General features: G+C 38.0%; 1 protein-coding gene across 2 annotated transcripts in view; it reads left to right on the plus strand.

The window, feature by feature from the left end:
• The window catches only part of LOC112652896 (uncharacterized), a 110304-nt gene that overhangs the window by 58095 nt on the left and 30606 nt on the right, over positions 1-21603 (plus strand). For both annotated transcript variants that reach the window (XM_049114662.1, XM_049114663.1), the window contains exons 9-12: positions 1967-2071; positions 6314-6417; positions 12568-12672; positions 13180-13233. In XM_049114662.1, the coding sequence (XP_048970619.1) occupies positions 6357-6417; positions 12568-12672; positions 13180-13233 (220 nt within the window). In that variant the 5' untranslated portion in view covers positions 1967-2071; positions 6314-6356. The remainder of the gene's footprint in view (positions 1-1966; positions 2072-6313; positions 6418-12567; positions 12673-13179; positions 13234-21603) is intronic.

Here is a 21603-nt window from a genome sequence, read left to right on the forward strand (position 1 = left end):
CCATTGCTGCTATAAACATCGGGGTGCAGGTGTCCTGGCATTTCATTGCATTTGTATCTTTGGGGTAAATCCCCAACAGTGCAATTGCTGGGTCATAGGGCAGGTATATTTTTAATTGTTTGTATATTTGTTTTGGTGTTCGGTTGAATGAGTTCTTTATATATTTTGGATTTTAACCCCTTATTAGATACATAATTTACAAGTATCTTCTCCCATTCATTAGGTTGTCTTCACGTCTTGTTGATGGTCTCCTTTGCTGTGCAATGAAGGTCTTTAAAGATGAAAAAAGACATAAAATATTAAATTTTGATACTTGCCACCTTTCAAATATTTTGATAGCACATTTATGCTTCTTTTAATCCATCTGTACTTTTGCAGACAGTCTACATTATATCTTGGAGGACAGAGTTCCATAATTTATTGAAATTTTATAATTTATGGCAAAGAAGAAAATAAGGCTAGCCTGAAGAGTGATTAATAAACAAAAAATTAATAATGTTTAAGGAAATTTACTCAGAAAAAGAAAACTTTCTCTGGGTATCGTCAACAAAAACACACTTATTAAGGGAAGGGGGGGAAACTGAGTGGTGAAAAATTAGAGAAGAGAGGAAGACAAACCTTAGAGACTCCTAACTCTGGGAAACAAACAAAGGGTTGCAGAAGAGGAGGTGGGTGAGGGGATGGGGTAACTGGGTGATGATAATTAAGTTCACATGATGAGATGAGCACTGAGTGTTATACTACATATAATAAATTCAATTGGCAAATTGAATTTAAATAAAATTTTTTAAAAATCACACTTATTAGGTGAAAGTATGAAATTTGTTATCCCCACTACTATACTTCACTGAGGAGTTCATTGATTTCCTTTAAAGCTTTCTGCTATATGGACTGATCAAGGAAAGAGATTTTATTCTAACTCTGTTATTGAATATCTCTTAAATATTCAAAGAATTTATTTAGCTGTAGTCTTTGTACTAAAACTTATAATTGTATTATATAGGATTTAATAGTTTAGGTCACATTTAAGAGTCACTAAATTTTGGTCTTCTTCCTCTCGATTTCCTAAGGAGGTAGGGATGATTAATAATCAAAAAATTGTACAATCTTCTGGAAAACAGGTTGAATTTCACAGAAAAGGAATTTAAAAATCTGAGCCTGAACATGCAAATTAACACTGAGCATTTAACACAACATTGAGCCACTCGGGAAGTCTTGGGTTTATGAAGTGATGGAAAGAATCTCTAAAGCTACTAATTTGGCACAAAGAAGACATTTTAAAAACCCACAGAAGAACACATCTCTAAATAGAAATAAATGCCATCCTAAAACCTTATGTTAAATTTATTATATCAGCAACTGTTTTCACTGTGAATCATAAGCAATGCTGAGGTTTCTAAAGTCCACAAAAAGTCAGAGAAGAGTCAGGGAAAAGAAAACGGAGGACAGGGAGAGTGGAAATAAAATGAGAAAATCTTAAATTAAGAAATCAAATAAAGGTCTACACAGCAAACATTGAAGTGAAGGATTAGCAATTGCTCAGCAGAAATGATCTGGAAGTTTAGACAAATGAGAATGACTACTTGTTCTTATTTGGAACAATGTGATCTGTGGTCCAACAGCTCTGGGTGCTAAATTATACCTTAGGCACATTTTGCTCTCAGGTTGTCATAAGATAAGGTAAAAGGAAATAGGTTCCAGTTTATCCATCCTATTAAACTTTTCTGAATAATTAGAAAAGTCAAATGAGTCTTGATAGTCCTTTTTTAAATGTTAAATGATATATGTTGACAAATTGAATTTAAATTTTTTAAAAATGTTAAATGATAATACAAAGATAGGAGTTATATTTTCTCTATTTTTATAGCATTAGCACAGGCTAATTAATAATACACAGGCAAATGCATTTTTAATATTTTGGAAACATTCAATTTTTCTCATTTTCTATCCCTATTGCTTTCCTAAGGAGGAAAGGTTAATGTGAGTAATTCGGACAGCGTTCTGGGAGAAATGAGAATTAAGCTCCCAGAAAAGGAACAGGAAAAACTAACAGAAAACCTGCTACTTAATGGTGAGTATTTGAGAAATGACTGTACCTTCAAAGGGAGTTTGTGCTTGTGAACTTGCATCTGAGAATTTCTAAAACTAGTGACATTGGTACTCAGAAGATATTTTGTAGATCTTCAGGAAGAATTAATTCCTAATGTAAAAATAAGTCCTATTTTTTCATTTTTATAAATCCCAGGGAGCAGAATGAAGCTCTGTCTTCAATTCATTGTTTCATTTAACACTCTCTCTAGAAAAACTTCTTTTCCTCCCATGTCCCTATATTCTAAGAATGTACAGATTAATATCTTCAGATCAGTTTTCTCATTCAAATATTGAATTTTGTATTTGAATTTCTATAGGACATTTCTATGACCATCCCTCAGACATCATAGACTTTGTCTGAAACTGAGTTCATAGTTTTCATTGTGGTATTTGACCGAAGTAGCCACATGGGGCTTTTAGAAATAGGTTGAGGGCATATTTGGTTGTCACAAATGGCTGTCACCAAGTGATTGTAAGGGTGGGCATTGTTAGCATTACATTCCTTGAGTGTCAGGGATACTAAGTGCCTTGCAATTCATATGACTTTTCAACATGATGAAGAATTGTTCCTGAAGAAGGTGCCAATGGCATTTCCAGTAGTTGAGAAATTCTGGCTCTTGTTTTCATACTCTTTCACAATTTTGGTAGCATCATTATTATCCTAGTAATATAAGCTAAAATCCTGAGAGGCAACATTTTACTCACCTTGCACTGACTTAACTAGTTGTATTACGAACGAGTACCACTCTTCCCTTCTTAAAAATGAGAGCTTCTTTTGGCAGAGACCATGCCTGATCCTTCAGTGTGCATCTTTATCCCTCCCAACAGAGTATCTTTTACATATTAAGCACATAATAAATAATTAATGAATAGAATAAATGAAAGGAGTTTCTATACCAAATGAGAAGTAAACTGGTAATTTAGGGTAGACTATTGATAGATGTCTTGAATATTTGCTGACTTTTGTACTTAATCAAAAGCTTTATACTAATCTTTTACCAATTGTTAGTACCAGATGCTCTCATAGTTATCCCACACACAATCATCTTCTGACATTATAGGAAGTACTATTACCTTGTTTGCATTTAGGAACCCATGTTCTCAGGCAAGTTTGTAATCCACTGCTGTCTATTCAATTCTCAGTGACATGGTAGGAAGACAGTTTCATATACAATGCAGAGATACAGACCAAAACTTGTTTTCTTACTTGCTTCTAATTTCCTCTTTGCCATCTCCCCATTTTAGCCCCATGTCCTTCTAGTCTGAGTCATTGGATCTGCCTTTTTGGGTTATAATTTACTTTTTGGGGACTAATCACAATATCATTATGGTTAATAGAGTTATCAAAGGACTTGATGAGTGTCCAAATCACCGCAGAAAGAAACCCCATACCCTATAACTCCCACCCTTTTATTCTTCCCACCACGCTGTAAGTCCCAGGCAGCCACTAATCTATTTTCTGTCTCTATAGATTTGGCTGTTTTGGACATTTCATATAAATGGGATAGTATGTGGTCTTTGTGACTAGCTTATTTCACTTACTATATAGTTTTCAGGTTCATCCATATTGTAGCATGTATCAGTATTCCATTCTTTTTTATTTTCAATTTATTTATTGTTGTAAAATATACATAACATAAAATTTACTGTCTTAACCATTTTTAAGTGTATGGTTCAGTGGTATTAAATACATTCACATTTTTATGCGACCATGCCACCCCTACCACCACCCACCTCCAGAATTCTTTTCTTTAAAAAAAAAAAGGGTTTTATTTATTTATTCATGAGAGACACACAGAGAAAGGCAGACATAAGCAGAGGAAAAGGCAGGCTCCCCATAGGAAGCCTGATATGAAACTCCATCCCAGGAGTTACTTCATAAGTAATACTATGTACTTCACATTCCATTCCATCAGGAAATACAGATCTCATTTACCTTTTTGAAATGGCTCTATAGTTGTCCAAAATCGTTTACTTAAAAGTTTGTCACCACTCCCTTCATTTTGAGATGCCATCCTAATTATATATTTGATTTCTATATGCATTTGTCTATTTTGGGAATTTACATTCTGTTCTGTTGGTTTGCTTATTCATGTTCCAAATTGCTTTGAATATATTAATAGCTTTATAATCTTTTAATATTGATAGATCTAACACCTCACTCCCCAGCCCTCATACACACACACACACACACACACACACACACACACACACGGCTCCTCATGCCCACCCCCCTACCTTGGCTCTGGCTATTCTTTATGGAAACATATTTTTTGTATGATTTTTAATAGTAAGGTATTTGGTTTTTCTTTTTTTCCCCCATCTTCCATTTGCTGTGTTAAGTATTTCCTAATGAGAAGAAGTTTGATTTTTTAAGGTTTAGAAACCACTTAGGATATCAGAGGACTTATCACATGTACATGTTTCTTATCTTGCCAAGTTAAAAATTCCAATATAATGAAGAAATATGAAGGCATATAGTACACTATTATTTATTGTTTTCTTTGGTACAGCAATATTGACCATCCTTTCCAATTTAAATTTAACATCAAAATATTCCACATTCACTATAGATTTGCATTATTCTGAGTCAAGATTAGACCATGTGGTGATGTATTCATTTGGCTCTAGCTTGGGCCTCCAGGGGTGCAGATGATGTCATACGTGCCTCAGTAGTTGTGCATAACAAGAGTGCCCCATAGACATCCTGAGTCACCCACTAAGAAGCTCAGGAAAGAAAGACAGCACCTCTGTTTGGCACTAAGTCAATGGTTGCCCCAAGGACTTGCCTGTAACCGTAGATTCACTAGTGGGTGGAAGATGAATTCCATATGGCTCAGGGTCCCCTTCATGTTCCTGTACAGATGACCATTTCCTTCCTCCCTCCTTCCTCATCATTCCCTCTTCTTTTCATTTGTTTTTTTTTTTTCTTTTTCAGCTAAAGTAGGTCATTTTGTATTGTTTCCCATTTCTTGCAGGTATTTTGTAGCTTGTTTTCCATTGCTTTAAACATAGTAACCATTATAGTTTTATGATTTGTGCCCGATAATTTCTAAATCTGAAGTTTTTGTAAGCATGTTGCTACTGCCTATTATTTATGCTTATTCTCTCTTAGGTAACTTGTTTTATTCTGCATTTGATTCTTTTGACTGTGAGAGATTTTCCTTGGGTAATTATTGAAAGAACCCTTTGAGGCTAAGGATGGAAGTACATTCCTAGGGAATACTTGCTTCTACTGGGCATTTGGACAGAATCACCCACACTCTATGAGGCAAACCATTACAGTTCAAATCCAGATGGAGCAAATATCATTTGAGCAAAAACAGTAACAATGTTCTGCTCACTTCTCTAGGTTCTTGCTTTCCATTAGATTTTGCAGTAGTAATTCCTTACTCTCTTACCAGCTTTTCAATACTTTTGAGGACATGCTTTGTTTTTAAAGATTTTATTTATTATTTGAGAGAGACAGAGATAGTACCAGAGAGTACAAGCAGGGAGGAGAAGCAGCAGCAGGCTCCCCACTGAGTAGAGAGTCCAATGTGGGGTTTGATCCCAGAACCCTGGGATCATGACCCGAGCCAAAGGCAGACACTTTGACTGAGCCACTCAGGTGCCCCAATGCTTTTTACATTTTATCAAAGATTTCAGTTTTTAGCAGAAAGATTGGTCTGAATAACATAGGCCTCCACATAAATGGAAACAGAATGTGAGTACAGATTTTTGTCTGAAGTTAAGGTGTCGGGCAGCTCCAGTGGCCCAGTTGGTTTAGCGCTGCCTTTGGCCCGGGGTGTGATCCTGGAGACCTGGGGTCGAGTCCGGCGTTGGGCTCCCTGCATAGAGCCTGCTTCTCTCTCTCTCTGCCTGTGTCTCTACTTCTCTCTCTCTCTCTCTCTGTCTCTCATGAATAAATAAATAAAATCTTTTTTAAAAAAATTTTAAAAATAAAGTTAAGGTGTCTAAAAGTTCAGAAAAAAAAAAAAAACCTAATTGTTAACCATATTTTGATTTTACCTTTGGTGTAAATGATTTAAAAATTTCCCAATCACCTAGAAGATTTCTATTCTAATTCTAACAGTCTTATTGACCCCTTTAATATTTATGAATGGACTTTATTGAATCTTGGTGTTTCTCATGAGGCAAATAATCAGAATGCACCATAAATAATATCAATGGTCACATTTTGGAGTTAATAAGTTTTTCCTATATTCTTTTTTTCCCACAGAAGAGATTATTGATGTCAATAAAGTGGTACTCCTTTGCAAAATATGGGGATGAACTTTTCAGAAAAGGAAATTAATGATCTGATACATGATCTACCAGTTGATGGTGAGTATTTAAGATATATTTGAATTGGTTAGTATGGGCTTCTATAAAAGAATCTCTGAAAACTCTGGCATTAAGAAGATGGAAATATTAAAGGTGACTCAGACTACATGTAAACATGTTTTGCTCCTTGATATTTTCAGCAACTTTATTTCTGCCTGGAATATGGCCAGTGCCACTATTAGACCTGGACAGAATTAGAGGAAGACAGTGCTGTGGGGGGAAGAGAATGAGATGCATAAAATAGAAGAAACTTTAACACAGGAAAAATTTTTTAAAAATTATAGAACATAGCCCAAAGTGGGAAATTATTTTATTTTATTTTTTTACTAAGCTCTAGGCCTTGAGCCCACCACCCCAAGATCAGGAATCACATCCTCTATCAACTGCATCAGCTCTTAGCAGGAAGTTATTAAAATAGCATTTCTGTCCCTACCATCTTCAAGAACATTTAAAAAGACAGAATAAAGGAGGAATGTGAAGTGTAGGACTTATTTCCTACAGCAAATGAACAAGACCATGTCTTCCAGATATCCCAGAAGGGAAAAGGATCACTCAGGCCTGAATGTGTGGAATGCCTGAAGGCCCAGCAGCACCACTTGAGCTTCTGCTTAAATCCACACATTCCTGAGCCAGACTCCATGATCCAAGGACTGTCCCAAAGTTCTAATATCCTTTGATGGGCTAAAGGTAGTCTAACATTGAATAAATTTTAGTAAATTCTGAATGGGGGCTAAAAGAATTCTCAAAGTAAATAAGCAAAAGTTCAATATTAGTCTGAGAACATTATAGTAGAGCTAAGAAGTAACTGTCTGGAACATTACTTAACCATCTTATAACCTTAGAGGAATCAATACTTGCTTATCCTATTGAGGCACATTTAATTCCATCATTATGTAAGGTAGACACTATTCCCTCAAATATATTTTTGTTAATTTATTTAATTTACTCTAATTTTTACCACTTAGTGTACCAGAAAGAATATGTAAGTGGTCTTCATTGTCTTATTTTCTTTACTTGCAATGAAATAAGAAAAACAGGAAAAGTGAGATTAAATGTGGAACCCCCAGGTTTCATAACAGAATACTATTCTTTGTCTTTCTGAGGTTATGGAATTTTAAAAACATTGCTAAAATAAGTAGAATGATGTGGGAAATATAGCCATTATTTGGGACTATCTTCTAGTATTGCCATTGATTTCTGTTTCTCATTTTTAAATAATAATTTAAAATCAAGACAATGACAAACACTGTTAGATTAAAAAAAAAGTATACATGAAATACCATGGACATGTTGAATGATTCATCCTTCTTTTTAAAAATCAGAGTTAGAATTTTTAAATTACTGCTTATTGGTGATCTGTCATCTGGGGAGTTACCATCAGGATTGAGCTTAAAATGTTTTCTGAAAGATTAAGTCTCAAGCATAGATCCCCAGTTATAATCCTGAGGACAAATAGACCTTGAACTTCCCATTTAGGTAAAAGCTTTCCTCATAATATGTCTGTCAGGATGGAGATGTGAATTTACTGGAGAAGGCAAGGTTAGTTGAAATGTGACCCAAGGAAGCATATACTCAAATAATGAGTTTTACACCCACTAGGTGTTATCATCTTTGTTTCTGAAAATTTCCAGCAGCCCCATAAAACTGATGGATATTTTCATGCTTTGCTAACTTAGCTAGCTGATTTTCTAGTTAGTTAGAAATAACTTTTGGGAGCACCTGGGTGGCTCAGTGGTTGAGCATCTGCCTTTGGCTCAGGTCATGATCCCAGGGTCCTGTAACTGAGTCCCACATAAAGCTCCTTGCAGGGAGCCTGCTTCTTCCTCTGCCCATGTCTCTGCTTCTCTCTGTGTCTCTCATGAATAAATAAATAAAATCTTAAAAAAAAAGAAAAGAAAAGAAAAGAAAAGAAACAATTTTTGGAATGTCCTGCCTCAACAGATCCAGAAGAAAAAGAACAAAGATTCTATTTGGCCTAGATTTAACAATCATATGAATAATGTTTTTTTTCCCGTTCTCTGTTCTAATACTTGTTATATGTGTACCTATAAGTGTTACATGACTTCGTTAAGTCACTACATACTTATAATTCTTCGGTAAGTATTTGTTATCTAGACCTTCATTTGTAAATTTTTCATGATATAGGGGTTTGTGTATATTACATTCTGTATTTTATCACTTAAAATTTGACAAAAAATCAGGTATTTTTCAACTTACCAAGAGTGACAATTTTTTAGGTTGGTTCTCTTTCTTCACAAAATTTGTATCCCCAAAATCATCTATTTGTGACATAATTTTTGTACTTTAATATGTTTCTATGTTAAGTCTCTTTAAATATTAATTTTTATAAAATTCAGTTGAATACAATACAAATTATGTAAATAATTAGAGTTGGGAAGTTAACCTCAAAATGAATATTTTGTTCAAGTAAATCATAAATCATGTAACTCAAGAGTGAACTGATCTGCCTAGGTTAGTGAACATGAAAGCAAAATAGTAATTAGAACCTCAGTAGAGAAAAATATACTTTCAAAAAATCCCAATTAAAACAGTGGTGAATAGGGATGCCTGGGGGCCTCAGTCAGTTAAACATCTGCCTTCAGCTCAGGTCATGATCTCAGGGTCCTGGGAACCAGCTCCATATTGGGCTCCTTGCTCAGTACAGAGTCTGTCTCTGCTGCTCCCTCTCCACTTGCCCCTCCCCCTCACTCATCCTCTTTCTCTCAAATAAATAAATTCTTAAAAATAAAATAATAGATGGAGCGGTAAGGTGGTGGAAGAATAGTAGGGGTCCTCAACTCACCTGGTCCCACAGACTTACCTAGATAACTTTAAAAACATCTTGAACACCTACGAATCTGACCTGAGATTTAAAGAGAGGACATCTGGAAAGCTACCGAGAGTAAAGTTTTGGTTCTAACAAGGTAGGAAGGCTAAATAAACAAACAAACAAACAAACAAATAAATAAATAGTGGGGGAGGGGAATCGCGAGTAGCTGGGCTAAAGCGCAGCGATGAAAGCCTCCAGGACAGGGAAGCCCAGACCTCGAGAAACCGGAACTTTAAAATCTGCGTGGTTGTTTTCTCTAATGGAAAAAGTGCTCAGCAGGGAAAGGGGCAGAATCACAGGAGGGGAGTGAAGCCTCAAGATTCCTGTAGTCACTATAAAAGGAGGGACGCCTGGGGAAAAGCTCACTGCAAACCGCAGTCTGATACAGGTAAAGGGCTGGAGCGCCGCAGCCCTCCGGAGCATTTGGGAGAAGCCCGGGGATTAGGCGGGCCATCTCCAGACCGTGGTGGCTGTGCTTCATTCCCTGGAACAGCCAGGAGCGTGGATCCAGCATCACCGGGCCCCGGATCCCAGGCCGCCCAAGTGGATGCTGGAGATTCTGCATTCCCCCTGGGACTGGCAGAAGCAGGGAGAGCACAGGACAGCAAGAACTCTCCTGTTGCTGGGTACCCACAAGCTGTGCAGATTAGTGCACCCGCGCCAGCCTCCAGGAGCATCTAGGCCAGTGCAGACTGGGAGACTGCAGTTAGTTACTCACGGGGCTACACTCCAGAGCTGGAAATCTGGCCACCACCATTGTTGTTTTCCCTCTTTGTTTTACCTTGTGCCTGGGAGAGGTGGGGCTGCCAGGGAACAAAGGCCTCACAGGATAAACAGGTCACAGTGAGCCTGACACCTGGGCAGGGCATCTCCTTGAGAATCAGCTTAGCAGACCCCTCCCCCAGAAGACCAGCTGGAAAAACAAGAGAAGAGCAAGTTTACTGACCAAGCAGTGCTGGAAAGCTCCAAGTCCGAGAGAAAATCGAGGGAAAATAGTACATAGAAATAGAGGGTCCCCCCCTTTTTTTTCTTTTTCCATTACGACTGGTTTTTATATCATACTAAATATATTAGTCTTATATTTTTTCCCTTTTCCCACCTTAACTACAATATTTTACAGTTCTCATTTTTAAGTTGTTTCCTTTTTGACTTTGATATTTCTACAATTACATGTCTTAAATATATTTTTCACTTCTGGATTCCCTTCAACATGTTCAGTTTAATTTTGGTAGATATATGAGATATGGGTTTTTGTTTTTTGTTTTTTCTGCCTTGTTTTGTTTTACAATGGTGAAAGTTAATACTTTCTAAAATACGACCAACATACACCCAGAACCAAGTGGAATACCGTGCTGGTTTATTCTGTGAGATTATATTCTCTCTTCCTTCCCATTCTGCCCCCATCTTTTATCTTGTTTATGTTTTGGTGGTCAATGTTGGGGCTTTATAAAAGTATTGCTGGTTTATATAAATTTGGGATTGTGCATCTTCTAACAGACAGAACAAAATACACTCAGAACCAAGAGGATCTCCATCTAGGACCCCTCAGGTAGACTACATTCTCTCCCACTACCACTTCACCACCATCCCCCAGCCCTCCCCTTCTTTTCTCTTTTTCCTCTTTACTTTTTTTCTTTTTCATTTTTCTTCTTCTTTGTAGTTTTGGGCCTTTTTACTACTTTGTTTTAAAGTTTGTTTTTCACTTTAGTGGTCCTTTTGTTTTATTTTGTTCTTTTTCTTTTATTTTCTGGTCTCTGACCTCTTCAGAATCAGTAAAATAGGGTGTATTTTACTTATATCATGGTTGATATGTTTGACTCAACCCATCCATATAGCCACTCTGCAATGGACAAAGTGACTAGAAGGAAGAATCCACCACAAAAGAAAAAAATGGAAACAGTACCCTCTGCCATAGAGTTACAGAATTTGGACTTCAATACAATGTCAGAAAGTCAATTCAGAAGTACAAGTATACAGCTACTGATGGCACTGGAAACAAGTATAAAGGACTCTAGAGACTTTGTCACTGCAGAATTGAGATCTAATCAGGCCAAAATTAAAAATAGATTACATGAGATGCAATCCAAACTGGTTGTACTAATTGCTAGGATTAATGAGGTGGAAGAGAGTGAGTGACAAGACAAGTTGATGGTAAGGAAGAAAGCTGAGGAAAAAAGAGAAAACCAATTAAGAAGCCATGAAAAAAAGGCTTAGGGAAATAAATGATAGCCTGAGAAGGAAGAATTTATGTATGATTGGGATTCCAGAAGAGGCTGAGAGGGAGAGAGGATCACAAAGTATATTTGAACAAATCATAGCTGAGAACTTCCCTAATATGGAGAAGGAAACAGGCATTCAGATCCAAGGATAGAGAAGACCCCACCAAAAAAAAAAAATCAATAAAAACTGCTCAACACTTTGACCTTTAATAGTGAAACTTGCAAATTCCATGGACAAATAGAAAAGTCTTAAAGCAGTGCAAGACAAGAGATTCTTAACTTATATGAGGAGAAATATCATATTAGCAGCACACCTCTCCACAGAGACCTGGCAGGCCAGAAAGGGCTGGCATGAAATATTCAGGGTACTAAATGAGAAGAAGATGCAGCCAAGGATACCTTATCCAGCAAGGCTCTCATTCAGAATAGGAGAGATAAAGAGTTTCCAAGATAGGCAGAAACTGAAAGAATATGTGACCACCAAACCAGCTCTGTGAGAAATATTAATGGGGACCCTGTAAAAGAAAGAGGAAGCCCAAAGAAACAATCCACAAATACAGGGACTGAATAGGTATTACAATGACACTAAATTCATATCTTTCAATAGTTACTCTGAATGTGAATGGGCTAAATGATCCCATCAAAAGAGTACATTTATCATGATGAGCAATGAGTAATGTATAAAGCTGTTGGATCATTATACTGTACATTGTACAATTATCTACAATTGTATTATAAAACTGATATCTAATTATTGTCATCATGAAGAGAAAATCATGTTATTCAAACCACAAGGTAATAAATATAATAAATGACAGCTGAATATATAAAATGTCCATCTGTTATCATAATTTGCGATTGTAAAACAAATCTGTTCTCTACAGGACAGACTTGTTCCCAGAAATAAGAGACATTTCTTTTGTAAATATTAAGGGATTATGTTCTATTTTGTAAGTTCCTCACAATTCTATGTAGTTAGTTATGTTTCATTTTCCCCTTATATCTCCTCAAATAGGGGGAGATACATTATAGCAAGAATGAATTTTTCACCATTTCATGTAATGATTATTCTCAGGCATTAATGTTCTTGTATTTTCAAAGGAAAAAATGTTCATGTCAGTGACCTGAAGAAAGTTCTGGGAAGCCTGAGGATCGAGCTCACAGATGAGGAACTGAAAAAACTACAGGAAAATCTGCCAATTGATGGTGAGCTACATAGAAGCCAAAAAGACTTTCTAGGGAACTTGGTTTTGTGGCTTGTGTGAACAATTAAAAATTTTTACCTGTTCAGGCCCTTCTGGAAATTACTGAAAATGATTAGGAAAAGATGTTGTCATTTAGATTTAGTCTGCAGTTTATCAACCGCTATGCCATCAGAATGTCAGATAATTCATCAGCCTAAATCCTAATTAAAAACAGAAGAAAACTACAAGGACTAGTAAGAGAAGTTAAAGGGGAAGTCAAAAGAAGAAGGAAGATAAGTGATTGTTTTAACAAAAGAGTGTTTCCCTCAGCCATCAATCTCTTCCTAGTTGCCAAAAAATGCATGTATTTGTCACAGTTTTCCTTTCTGTAATCTCTTTTTAAATTTAATAATGAGACAGAACACATTCTTCACTCAATTATAAATAGTTGTCTCACTGCAGTTATAAAATAAGTAAGTGAATGTTCATACCATTTCCCTTCTGATATGAATTGTTCTTTTTCCTATAGCTGCTGGAAATGTATCTCAGAATAAAATGTTGGATGATGTGAAATCCATTAAGGGTAAGTTAAAAGCCTGACAAGAAAGGCAGGAATATCTGAAATCTTCAAGATTCACATTTATCATTTAGATTACAAATCCTGTCTAGCTTCCTATGTACAGATTACTTAGTTACTTTCATCATCATAATATTTTATACTGTAATGTCTCAATATATCTTTCTAGGGAATCCATACTCATGGAAAAATCTAATCATGCATAGCAAATTGTAAAGAAAAGGATTACCAAATTTTCAAGGAGTTGTGTAAGGAGAGCTTTTTATGTAGGAAGATGGTAGTCAGATCCATAGAAACAAAAAGTAGATTAGTGGCTGCCAGGAGCTGGTTAGAAAGGGAAGTAGGGAGGGACTACTTCATATGTCTGGGCTCCCCTTTGGGGATGATGAAGATGTTTTGAAACTAGAAGTGATATTTGTACAACACCATGAATATGTACTAAATGCCCCTGAAGTGTTTACTTTAAAATGATTAATTTTATGTGAATTTCACCAAAAAAAGGTGCTAAGATTCTACTTGTTTTTAAAGTTATCTTATGATTGAGAGAGCCGAAAAGTAACATAGATCAGAAGGGAACAGAGAGAATATACAGAAACAGTGACTTTATAGGGAGTACAATGGCACTAAATTCATATTTTTCAGTAATTACTCTGATCACAAATCAAGTCTCAACTGGTACCAAAAGATTGGGCTCAATACCTGCATATATTCAGACTATAGTGGTTTGAAACCTGAACTCAATCACAAGAGGAAATTTGGAAAGAACTCACATACTGGGAGGCTAAAGAGCTCCCACTAAAGAATGAATGGGTCAACCAGGAAATTAAAGAGTTTTTCTTTTTTTAATTCATGGAAACAAATGAGGATGAAAACACAAACTGCTCAAAACCTTTGGGATGCAGCAAAGGTAGTCCTAAGAGGGAAGTATATAGCAATACAAGCCTCTCTCAAGAAACAAGAAGGGCCTCAAAAGCACAAGCCCACCTTACACCTAAAGGAGCTGGAGAAAGAACAACAAATAAAGCCTAAATCCAGTAGGGGAAGAGAATTAATAAAGATTAGAGCAAAAATCAATGAAGTAGAAACAAACAAAAAAAAATAGTAGAACAGATCAATGAAACTAAGAGCTGGTTCTTTGAAAGAATTAACAAGATTGATAAACCCCTGGCCAAATTTATCAAAAAGAAAAGAGAAAGGACCCAAATACGTAAATTATGAATGAATGAGGAAAGATCACAACCAATACTAAGGAAATACAAGCAATTATAAGAATATATTATAAGCAACTATATGCCAACAAATTAGATAATCTGGAAGAAGTGGATGCATTCCTAGAGATGTATAAACTACCAAAACTGAAACAGGAAGAAATAGAAAACCTGAACAGACCCATAGCCAGCAAGGAAATTGAAGCAGTAATCAAAATCTCCCAGCAAACAAGAGTCCAGGGCCAAATGGCTTTCCAGGGGAATTCTGAAGCTGTTTCAGAAAGTGGTAAGGGAAGGAAAAGTTCCAAACCCATTCTATGAGTCCAGCATTACCTTGATCCCAAAACCAAAGACTCCACCAAAAAGAAATACAGACCAATATCCCTGATGAACATGGAGGCAAAAATTCTCACCAATATACTAGCCAATAGGATCCAACAGTACATTAAAAGGATTATTCATCACAATCAAGTAGGATTTATTCCTGGCTGTAAGAGTGGTTCAACATCCACAAATCAATCAATGTGATACACTACATTAATGAAAGAAGGGGCAAGAACCTCTCAATAAATGCAGAAAAAACATTTAAAAAGTATAGCATCCTTTATTGATTAAAATTCTTCATAGTGTAGGGACAGAGGGAACATAACTTAATATCTTAAAAGCCATATACAAAAAGCCCACAGCGAATATCATCCTCAATGGGGGAAAAACTGAGAGCTTTTCCCCTAAGGTCAGGAACACAGCAGGGATGTCCACTATCACCATTGTTGTTCAACATAGTACTAGAAATCCTAGCCTCAACAGTCAGACAACAAAAAGAAACAAAAGGCATCTGAATTGACAAACTCACTCTTTGCGGATAACATGATACTCTATATGGAAAACCCAAAAGACTCCATCTCAAAATCCCTAGAACTCATACAGGAATTCAACAAAGTGACAGAATATAAAATCAATGCACAGAAATCAGTTGGATTTCTATACACTAACAATGGAACAGAAGAGAAATTAAGAAGTCAATGTCATTTTCAATTGCACCAAAAACCATAAGATACCTAGGAATAAACCTTACCAAAGTTTTCTGTACTCAGAAAGCTATAGAACACTCATGAAATAAATTGAGAAAGACACAAAGAAATGGAAAAATGTCCCATGCTTATGGATTGGAGGAACAAATATTGTTAAAATGTCTATGCTACCTGGAGCAATCTATATATCCAATCCAATCCCTATCAAAATACCATCAACTTTTTTCACAGAGCTGTAACAAATCATCCTAAAATGTGTATGGAGCCAGAAAAGAGCCTTCATAGCCAAAGGAATGTTGAAAAAGAAAACCAAAACTGGTGGCATCACAATCCCAGACTTCAAGATCTATTGCAAAGCTATAATCATCAAAACAGTATGTATGGTACTGGCACAAAACAGACACATCGATCAATGGAACAGAATAGAGAACCCAGAAACGGACCCTCAACTCTATAGTCAACTCATATTTTACAGAGCAGAAAAGGATATCCAACTGAAAAAAAAAAAAGACAGTCTCTTCAACAAATAGTGTTGGGAAAACTGGACAGCCACATGCAGAAGAATGAAACTGGACCATTTCCTCACATCATACACAAAAATAGACTCAAAATGGATGAAAGATCTAAATGTGAGACATGAATGCATTAAAATCCTAGAGGAAACAGAGGTAGCAACCTCTGTTACCTCAGCCACAGCAATTTCTTGCTAAACATTGGCTCCAAAGGCAAGGGAAACAATGGCAAAAATGAACTATTGGGACTTCATCAAAATAAAAATCTTTTGCACAGCAAAGGAAATAGTCAACAAAACCAAAAGGCAACCAACAGAATGGGAGAAGATATTTGTAAATGTCTTATCAGATAAAGAGCTATTATCCAAAATGTACAAAGAACTTATCAAACTCAACACCCAAAGAACAAATAATTCAATAAAAAAAATGGGGAGACATGAACAGACATTTCTCCAAAGAAGACATACAAATGGCCAACAGACACATGAAAAAAATGTTCAACATGACTCAGCATTAGGGAAATATAAACCAAAACCACAGTGAGATACCAACTCACACCAGTCAGAATGGCTAAAATGAACAACTCAGGAAACAACAGATGTTGGAGAGGTTGCGGAAAAAGGAGAACCCTCTTACACTGTTGGTGGGAATGCAAGCTGGTGCAGCCACTCTGGAAAACAGTATGGAAGTTCCTCAAAAAGTTGAAAATAGAGCTACTCTGTGACCCAACAATTGCACTACTAGGGATTTACTGCAATATAGTGATCCAAAGGGGCATCTGTACCCCCGGTGTTTATAGCAGCAATGTCCACAATAGCCAAACTATGGAAAGAGCCTATATGTCCATCAACAGATGAATGATTAAAGAAGATATGATGTGTATGTGAGTGTGTATGTATATATAATGGAATATTACTCAGCCATCAAAAAAACCCCAAAATCTTGCCATTTGAAATGACATGGATGGAACTAGAGGTATTATGCTAAGCAAAATAAGTCAATCAAAAATAAGTCAATTAGAGGAGGGGCAAGATGGCGGAAGAGTAGGGTCCCCAAATCACCTGTCTCCACCAAATTACTAGAAAACCTTCAAATTAAAAAAAAAAAAAAGAAAGAAAAAAGAAAACCTTCAAATTATCCTGAAAATCTATGAATTCGGCCTGAGAATTAAAGAGAGAACACCTGGAATGCTACAGTGAGAAGAGTTTGCGCTTCTATCAAGGTAGGAAGACGGGAAAAAAGAAATAAAGAAACAAAGGCCTCCAAGGGGGAGGGGCCCCGCGAGGAGCCGGGCTGAGGCCGGGGCGAGTGTCCCCAGGACAGGAGAGCCCCATCCCGGAGGAGCAGGAGCTGCACCAACCTTCCCGGGGGGAAAGGGGCTCCCAGGGAGTTGGAGCAGGACCCAGAAGGGCGCGGATGCCCTCGGGCTCCCTGGGACAGTAACAGAGCAACTGGGCTCGGGGAGAGTGCGCCGAGCTCCCTAAGGGCTGCAGCGCGCACCGCGGGACCCGGCGGAACCCGGAGCAGCTCGGAGGGGCTCGGGCAGAGGAAGAGGCTCCTTGCAGACGGGGCTGCGTGGTTACAGGAGCAGCTGGGGGAGGGGGGGGGGGGGCTCGGGCGGCGGCTCCGCGGAGGGGGCTGCGCTGCCGGGAGCGAATCCAACAGCGCAGGCCCGGGAGCACAGGGCGCCGGGACACAGCCCAGGATCCGGCCTCCCCCAGGGACAGGCAGAGGCCGGGAGGGCCCAGGACAGCAAGGACGCTCCTGCCCCGAGCTGAGCAGATCAGCGGCCCACCCCGGAGCCTCCAGGCCCTGCAGACGGAGTTCCTGCTGGAGCTGAATCCAGGTTTCCAGAGCTGCCCCGCCACTGGGGCTGTTGCTCCTGGGGCCTCACGGGATAAACAACCCCCACTGAGCCCTGCACCAGGCAGGGGCACAGCATCTTCCCCAACTGCTAACACCTGAAAATCAGCACAACAGGCCCCTCCCCCAGAAGATCAGCTAGACGGACCAGTTCCAGGGGAAGCCAAGGGACTTAAAGTACACAGAATCAGAAGATACTCCCCCGTGGTTCCTTTTTTGTTGTTGTTGTTGTTGTTGTTGTGTTGTTTTGTTTTGCTTTTTGATTTGTTTCCTTCCCCTACCCCCCTTTTTTCTCCTTTCTTTTTCTTTCTCTTTTTCTTTTTTTTTTTCGTTTTTTTTCTTCCTTGTTTTTCTCTTTCTCTTTTCTTTCCTTCTTTCTCTCCTCTCTTTTTCTCCTTTTCCCAGTACAACTTGCTTTTGGCCACTCTGCACTGAGCAAAATGACTAGAAGGAAAACCTCACCTCAAAAGAAAGAATCAGAAACAGTCCTCTCTCCCACAGAGATACAAAATCTGGATTACAATTCAATGTCAGAAAGCCAATTCAGAAGCACTATTATACAGCTACTGGTGGCTCTAGAAAAAAGCATAAAGGACTCAAGAGACTTCATGACTGCAGAATTTAGAGCTAATCAGGTAGAAATTAAAAATCAATTGAATGACATGCAATCCAAACTAGAAGTTCTAACAACGAGGGTTAACGAGGTGGAAGAACGAGTGAGTGACATAGAAGACAAGTTGATAGCAAAGAGGGAAACTGAGGAAAAAAGAGACAAACAATTAAAAGACCATGAAGATAGATTAAGGGAAATAAATGACAGCCTGAGGAAGAAAAACTCAAGTTTAATTGGTGTTCCCGAGGGCGCCGAAAGGGACAGAGGGCCAGAATATGTATTTGAACAAATCTTAGCTGAAAACTTTCCTAATCTGGGAAGGGAAACAGGCATTCAGATCCAGGAAATAGAGAGATACCCCCCTAAAATCAATAAAAACCGTTCAACACCTTGACATTTAATAGTGAAGCTTGCAAATTCCAAAGATAAAGAGAAGATCCTTAAAGCAGCAAGAGACAAGAAATCCCTGACTTTTATGGGGAGGAGTATTAGGGTAACAGCAGACCTCTCCACAGAGACCTGGCAGGCCAGAAAGGGCTGGCAGGATATATTCAGGGTCCTAAACGAGAAGAACATGCAACCAAGAATACTTTATCCAGCAAGGTTCTCATTCAAAATGGAAGGAGAGATAAAGAGCTTCCAAGACAGGCAGCAACTAAAAGAATATGTGACCTCCAAACCAGCTCTGCAAGAAATTTTAAGGGGGACTCTTAAAATTCCCCTTTAAGAAGAAGTTCAGTGGAACATTCCACAAAAACAAGGACTGAATAGATATCATGATGACACTAAACTCATATCTCTCAATAGTAACTCTGAATGTGAATGGGCTTAATGACCCCATCAAAAGGCGCAGGGTTTCAGACTGGATAAAAAAGCAGGACCCATTTATTTGCTGTCTACAAGAGACTCATTTTACAAAGAAGGATACCTACAGCCTGAAAATAAAAGGTTGGAGAACAATTTAACCATTCGAATGGTCCTCAAAAGAAAGCAGGGGTAGCCATCCTCATATCAGATAAACTAAAATTTACCCCGAAGACTGTAGTGAGAGATGAAGAGGGACACTATATCATACTTAAAGGATCTATTCAACAAGAGGACTTAACAATCCTCAATATATATGCCCCGAATGTGGGAGCTGCCAAATATATAAATCAATTATTAACCAAAGTGAAGAAATACTTAGATAGTAATACACTTATTTTTTTTTAATTTTAATTTATTTATGATAGTCACACAGAGAGAGAGAGGCAGAGACACAGGCAGAGGGAGAAGCAGGCTCCATGCACCGGGAGCCCGACGTGGGATTCAATCCCGGGTCTCCAGGATCGCGCCCTGGGCCAAAGGCAGGCGCCAAACCACTGTGCTACGCAGGGATCCCAATAGTAATACACTTATACTTGGTGACTTCAATCTAGCTCTTTCTATACTCGATAAGTCTTCTAAGCACAACATCTCCAAAGAAACGAGAGCTTTAAATGATACACTGGACCAGATGGATTTCACAGATATCTACAGAACTTTACATCCAAACTCAACTGAATACACATTCTTCTCAAGTGCACATGGAACTTTCTCCAGAATAAACCACATATTGGGTCACAAATCGGGTCTGAACTGATACCAAAAGATTGGGATCGTCCCCTGCATATTCTCAGACCATAATGCCTTGGAATTAGAACTAAATCACAACAAGAAGTTTGGAAGGACCTCAAACACGTGGAGGTGAAGGACCATCCTGCTAAAAGATGAAAGGGCCAACCAGGAAATTAAGGAAGAATTAAAAAGATTCATGGAAACTAATGAGAATGAAGATACAACCGTTCAAAATCTTTGGGATGCAGCAAAAGCAGTCCTAAGGGGGAAATACATCGCAATACAAGGCATCCATTCAAAAACTGGAAAGAACTCAAATACAAAAGCTAACCTTACACATAAAGGAGCTAGAGAAAAAACAGCAAATAGATCCTACACCCAGGAGAAGAAGGGAGTTAATAAAGATTCGAGCAGAACTCAACGAAATCGAGACCAGAAGAACTGTGGAACAGATCAACAGAACCAGGAGTTGGTTCTTTGAAAGAATTAATAAGATAGGTAAACCATTAGCCAGCCTTATTAAAAAGAAGAGAGAGAAGACTCAAATTAATAAAATCATGAATGAGAAAGGAGAGACCACTACCAACACCAAGGAAATACAAACGATTTTAAAAACATATTATGAACAGCTATACGCCAATAAATTAGGCAATCTAGAAGAAATGGACGCATTCCTGGAAAGCCACAAACTACCAAAACTGGAACAGGAAGAAATAGAAAACCTGAACAGGCCAACAACCAGGGAGGAAATTGAAGCAGTCATCAAAAACCTCCCAAGACACAAGAGTCCAGGGCCAGATGGCTTCCCAGGGGAATTTTATCAAACGTTTAAAGAAGAAAGCATACCTATTCTCCTAAAGCTGTTTGGAAAGATAGAAACAGATGGAGTACTTCCAAATTCGTTCTATGAGGCCAACATCACCTTAATTCCAAAACCAGACAAAGACCCCACCAAAAAGGAGAATTACAGACCAATATCCCTGATGAACATGGATGCAAAAATTCTCAACAAGATACTTGCCAATAGGATCCAACAATACATTAAGAAAATTATTCACCATGACCAAGTAGGATTTATCCCCGGGACACAAGGCTGGTTCAACACTCGTAAAACAATCAATGTGATTCATCATATCAGCAAGAGAAAAACCAAGAACGATACGATCCTCTCATTAGATGCAGAGAAAGCATTTGACAAAATACAGCATCCATTTCTGATCAAAACTCTTCAGAGTGTAGGGATAGAGGGAACATTCCTCAACATCTTAAAAGCCATCTATGAAAAGCCCACAGCAAATATCATTCTCAATGGGGAAGCACTGGGAGCCTTTCCCCTAAGATCAGGAACAAGACAGGGATGTCCACTCTCACCACTGCTATTCAACATAGTACTGGAAGTCAATCAGACAACAAAAAGACATTAAAGGCATTCAAAATGGAAAAGAAGAAGTCAAACTCTCCCTCTTTGCCGATGACATGATACTCTACATAGAAAACCCAAAAGTCTCCACCCCAAGATTGCTAGAACTCATACAGCAATTCAGTAGCATGGC

Source organism: Canis lupus, chromosome 9, assembly GCF_003254725.2.
Source record: "Canis lupus dingo isolate Sandy chromosome 9, ASM325472v2, whole genome shotgun sequence".
Classification (NCBI taxonomy): Eukaryota; Metazoa; Chordata; class Mammalia; order Carnivora; family Canidae; genus Canis; species Canis lupus.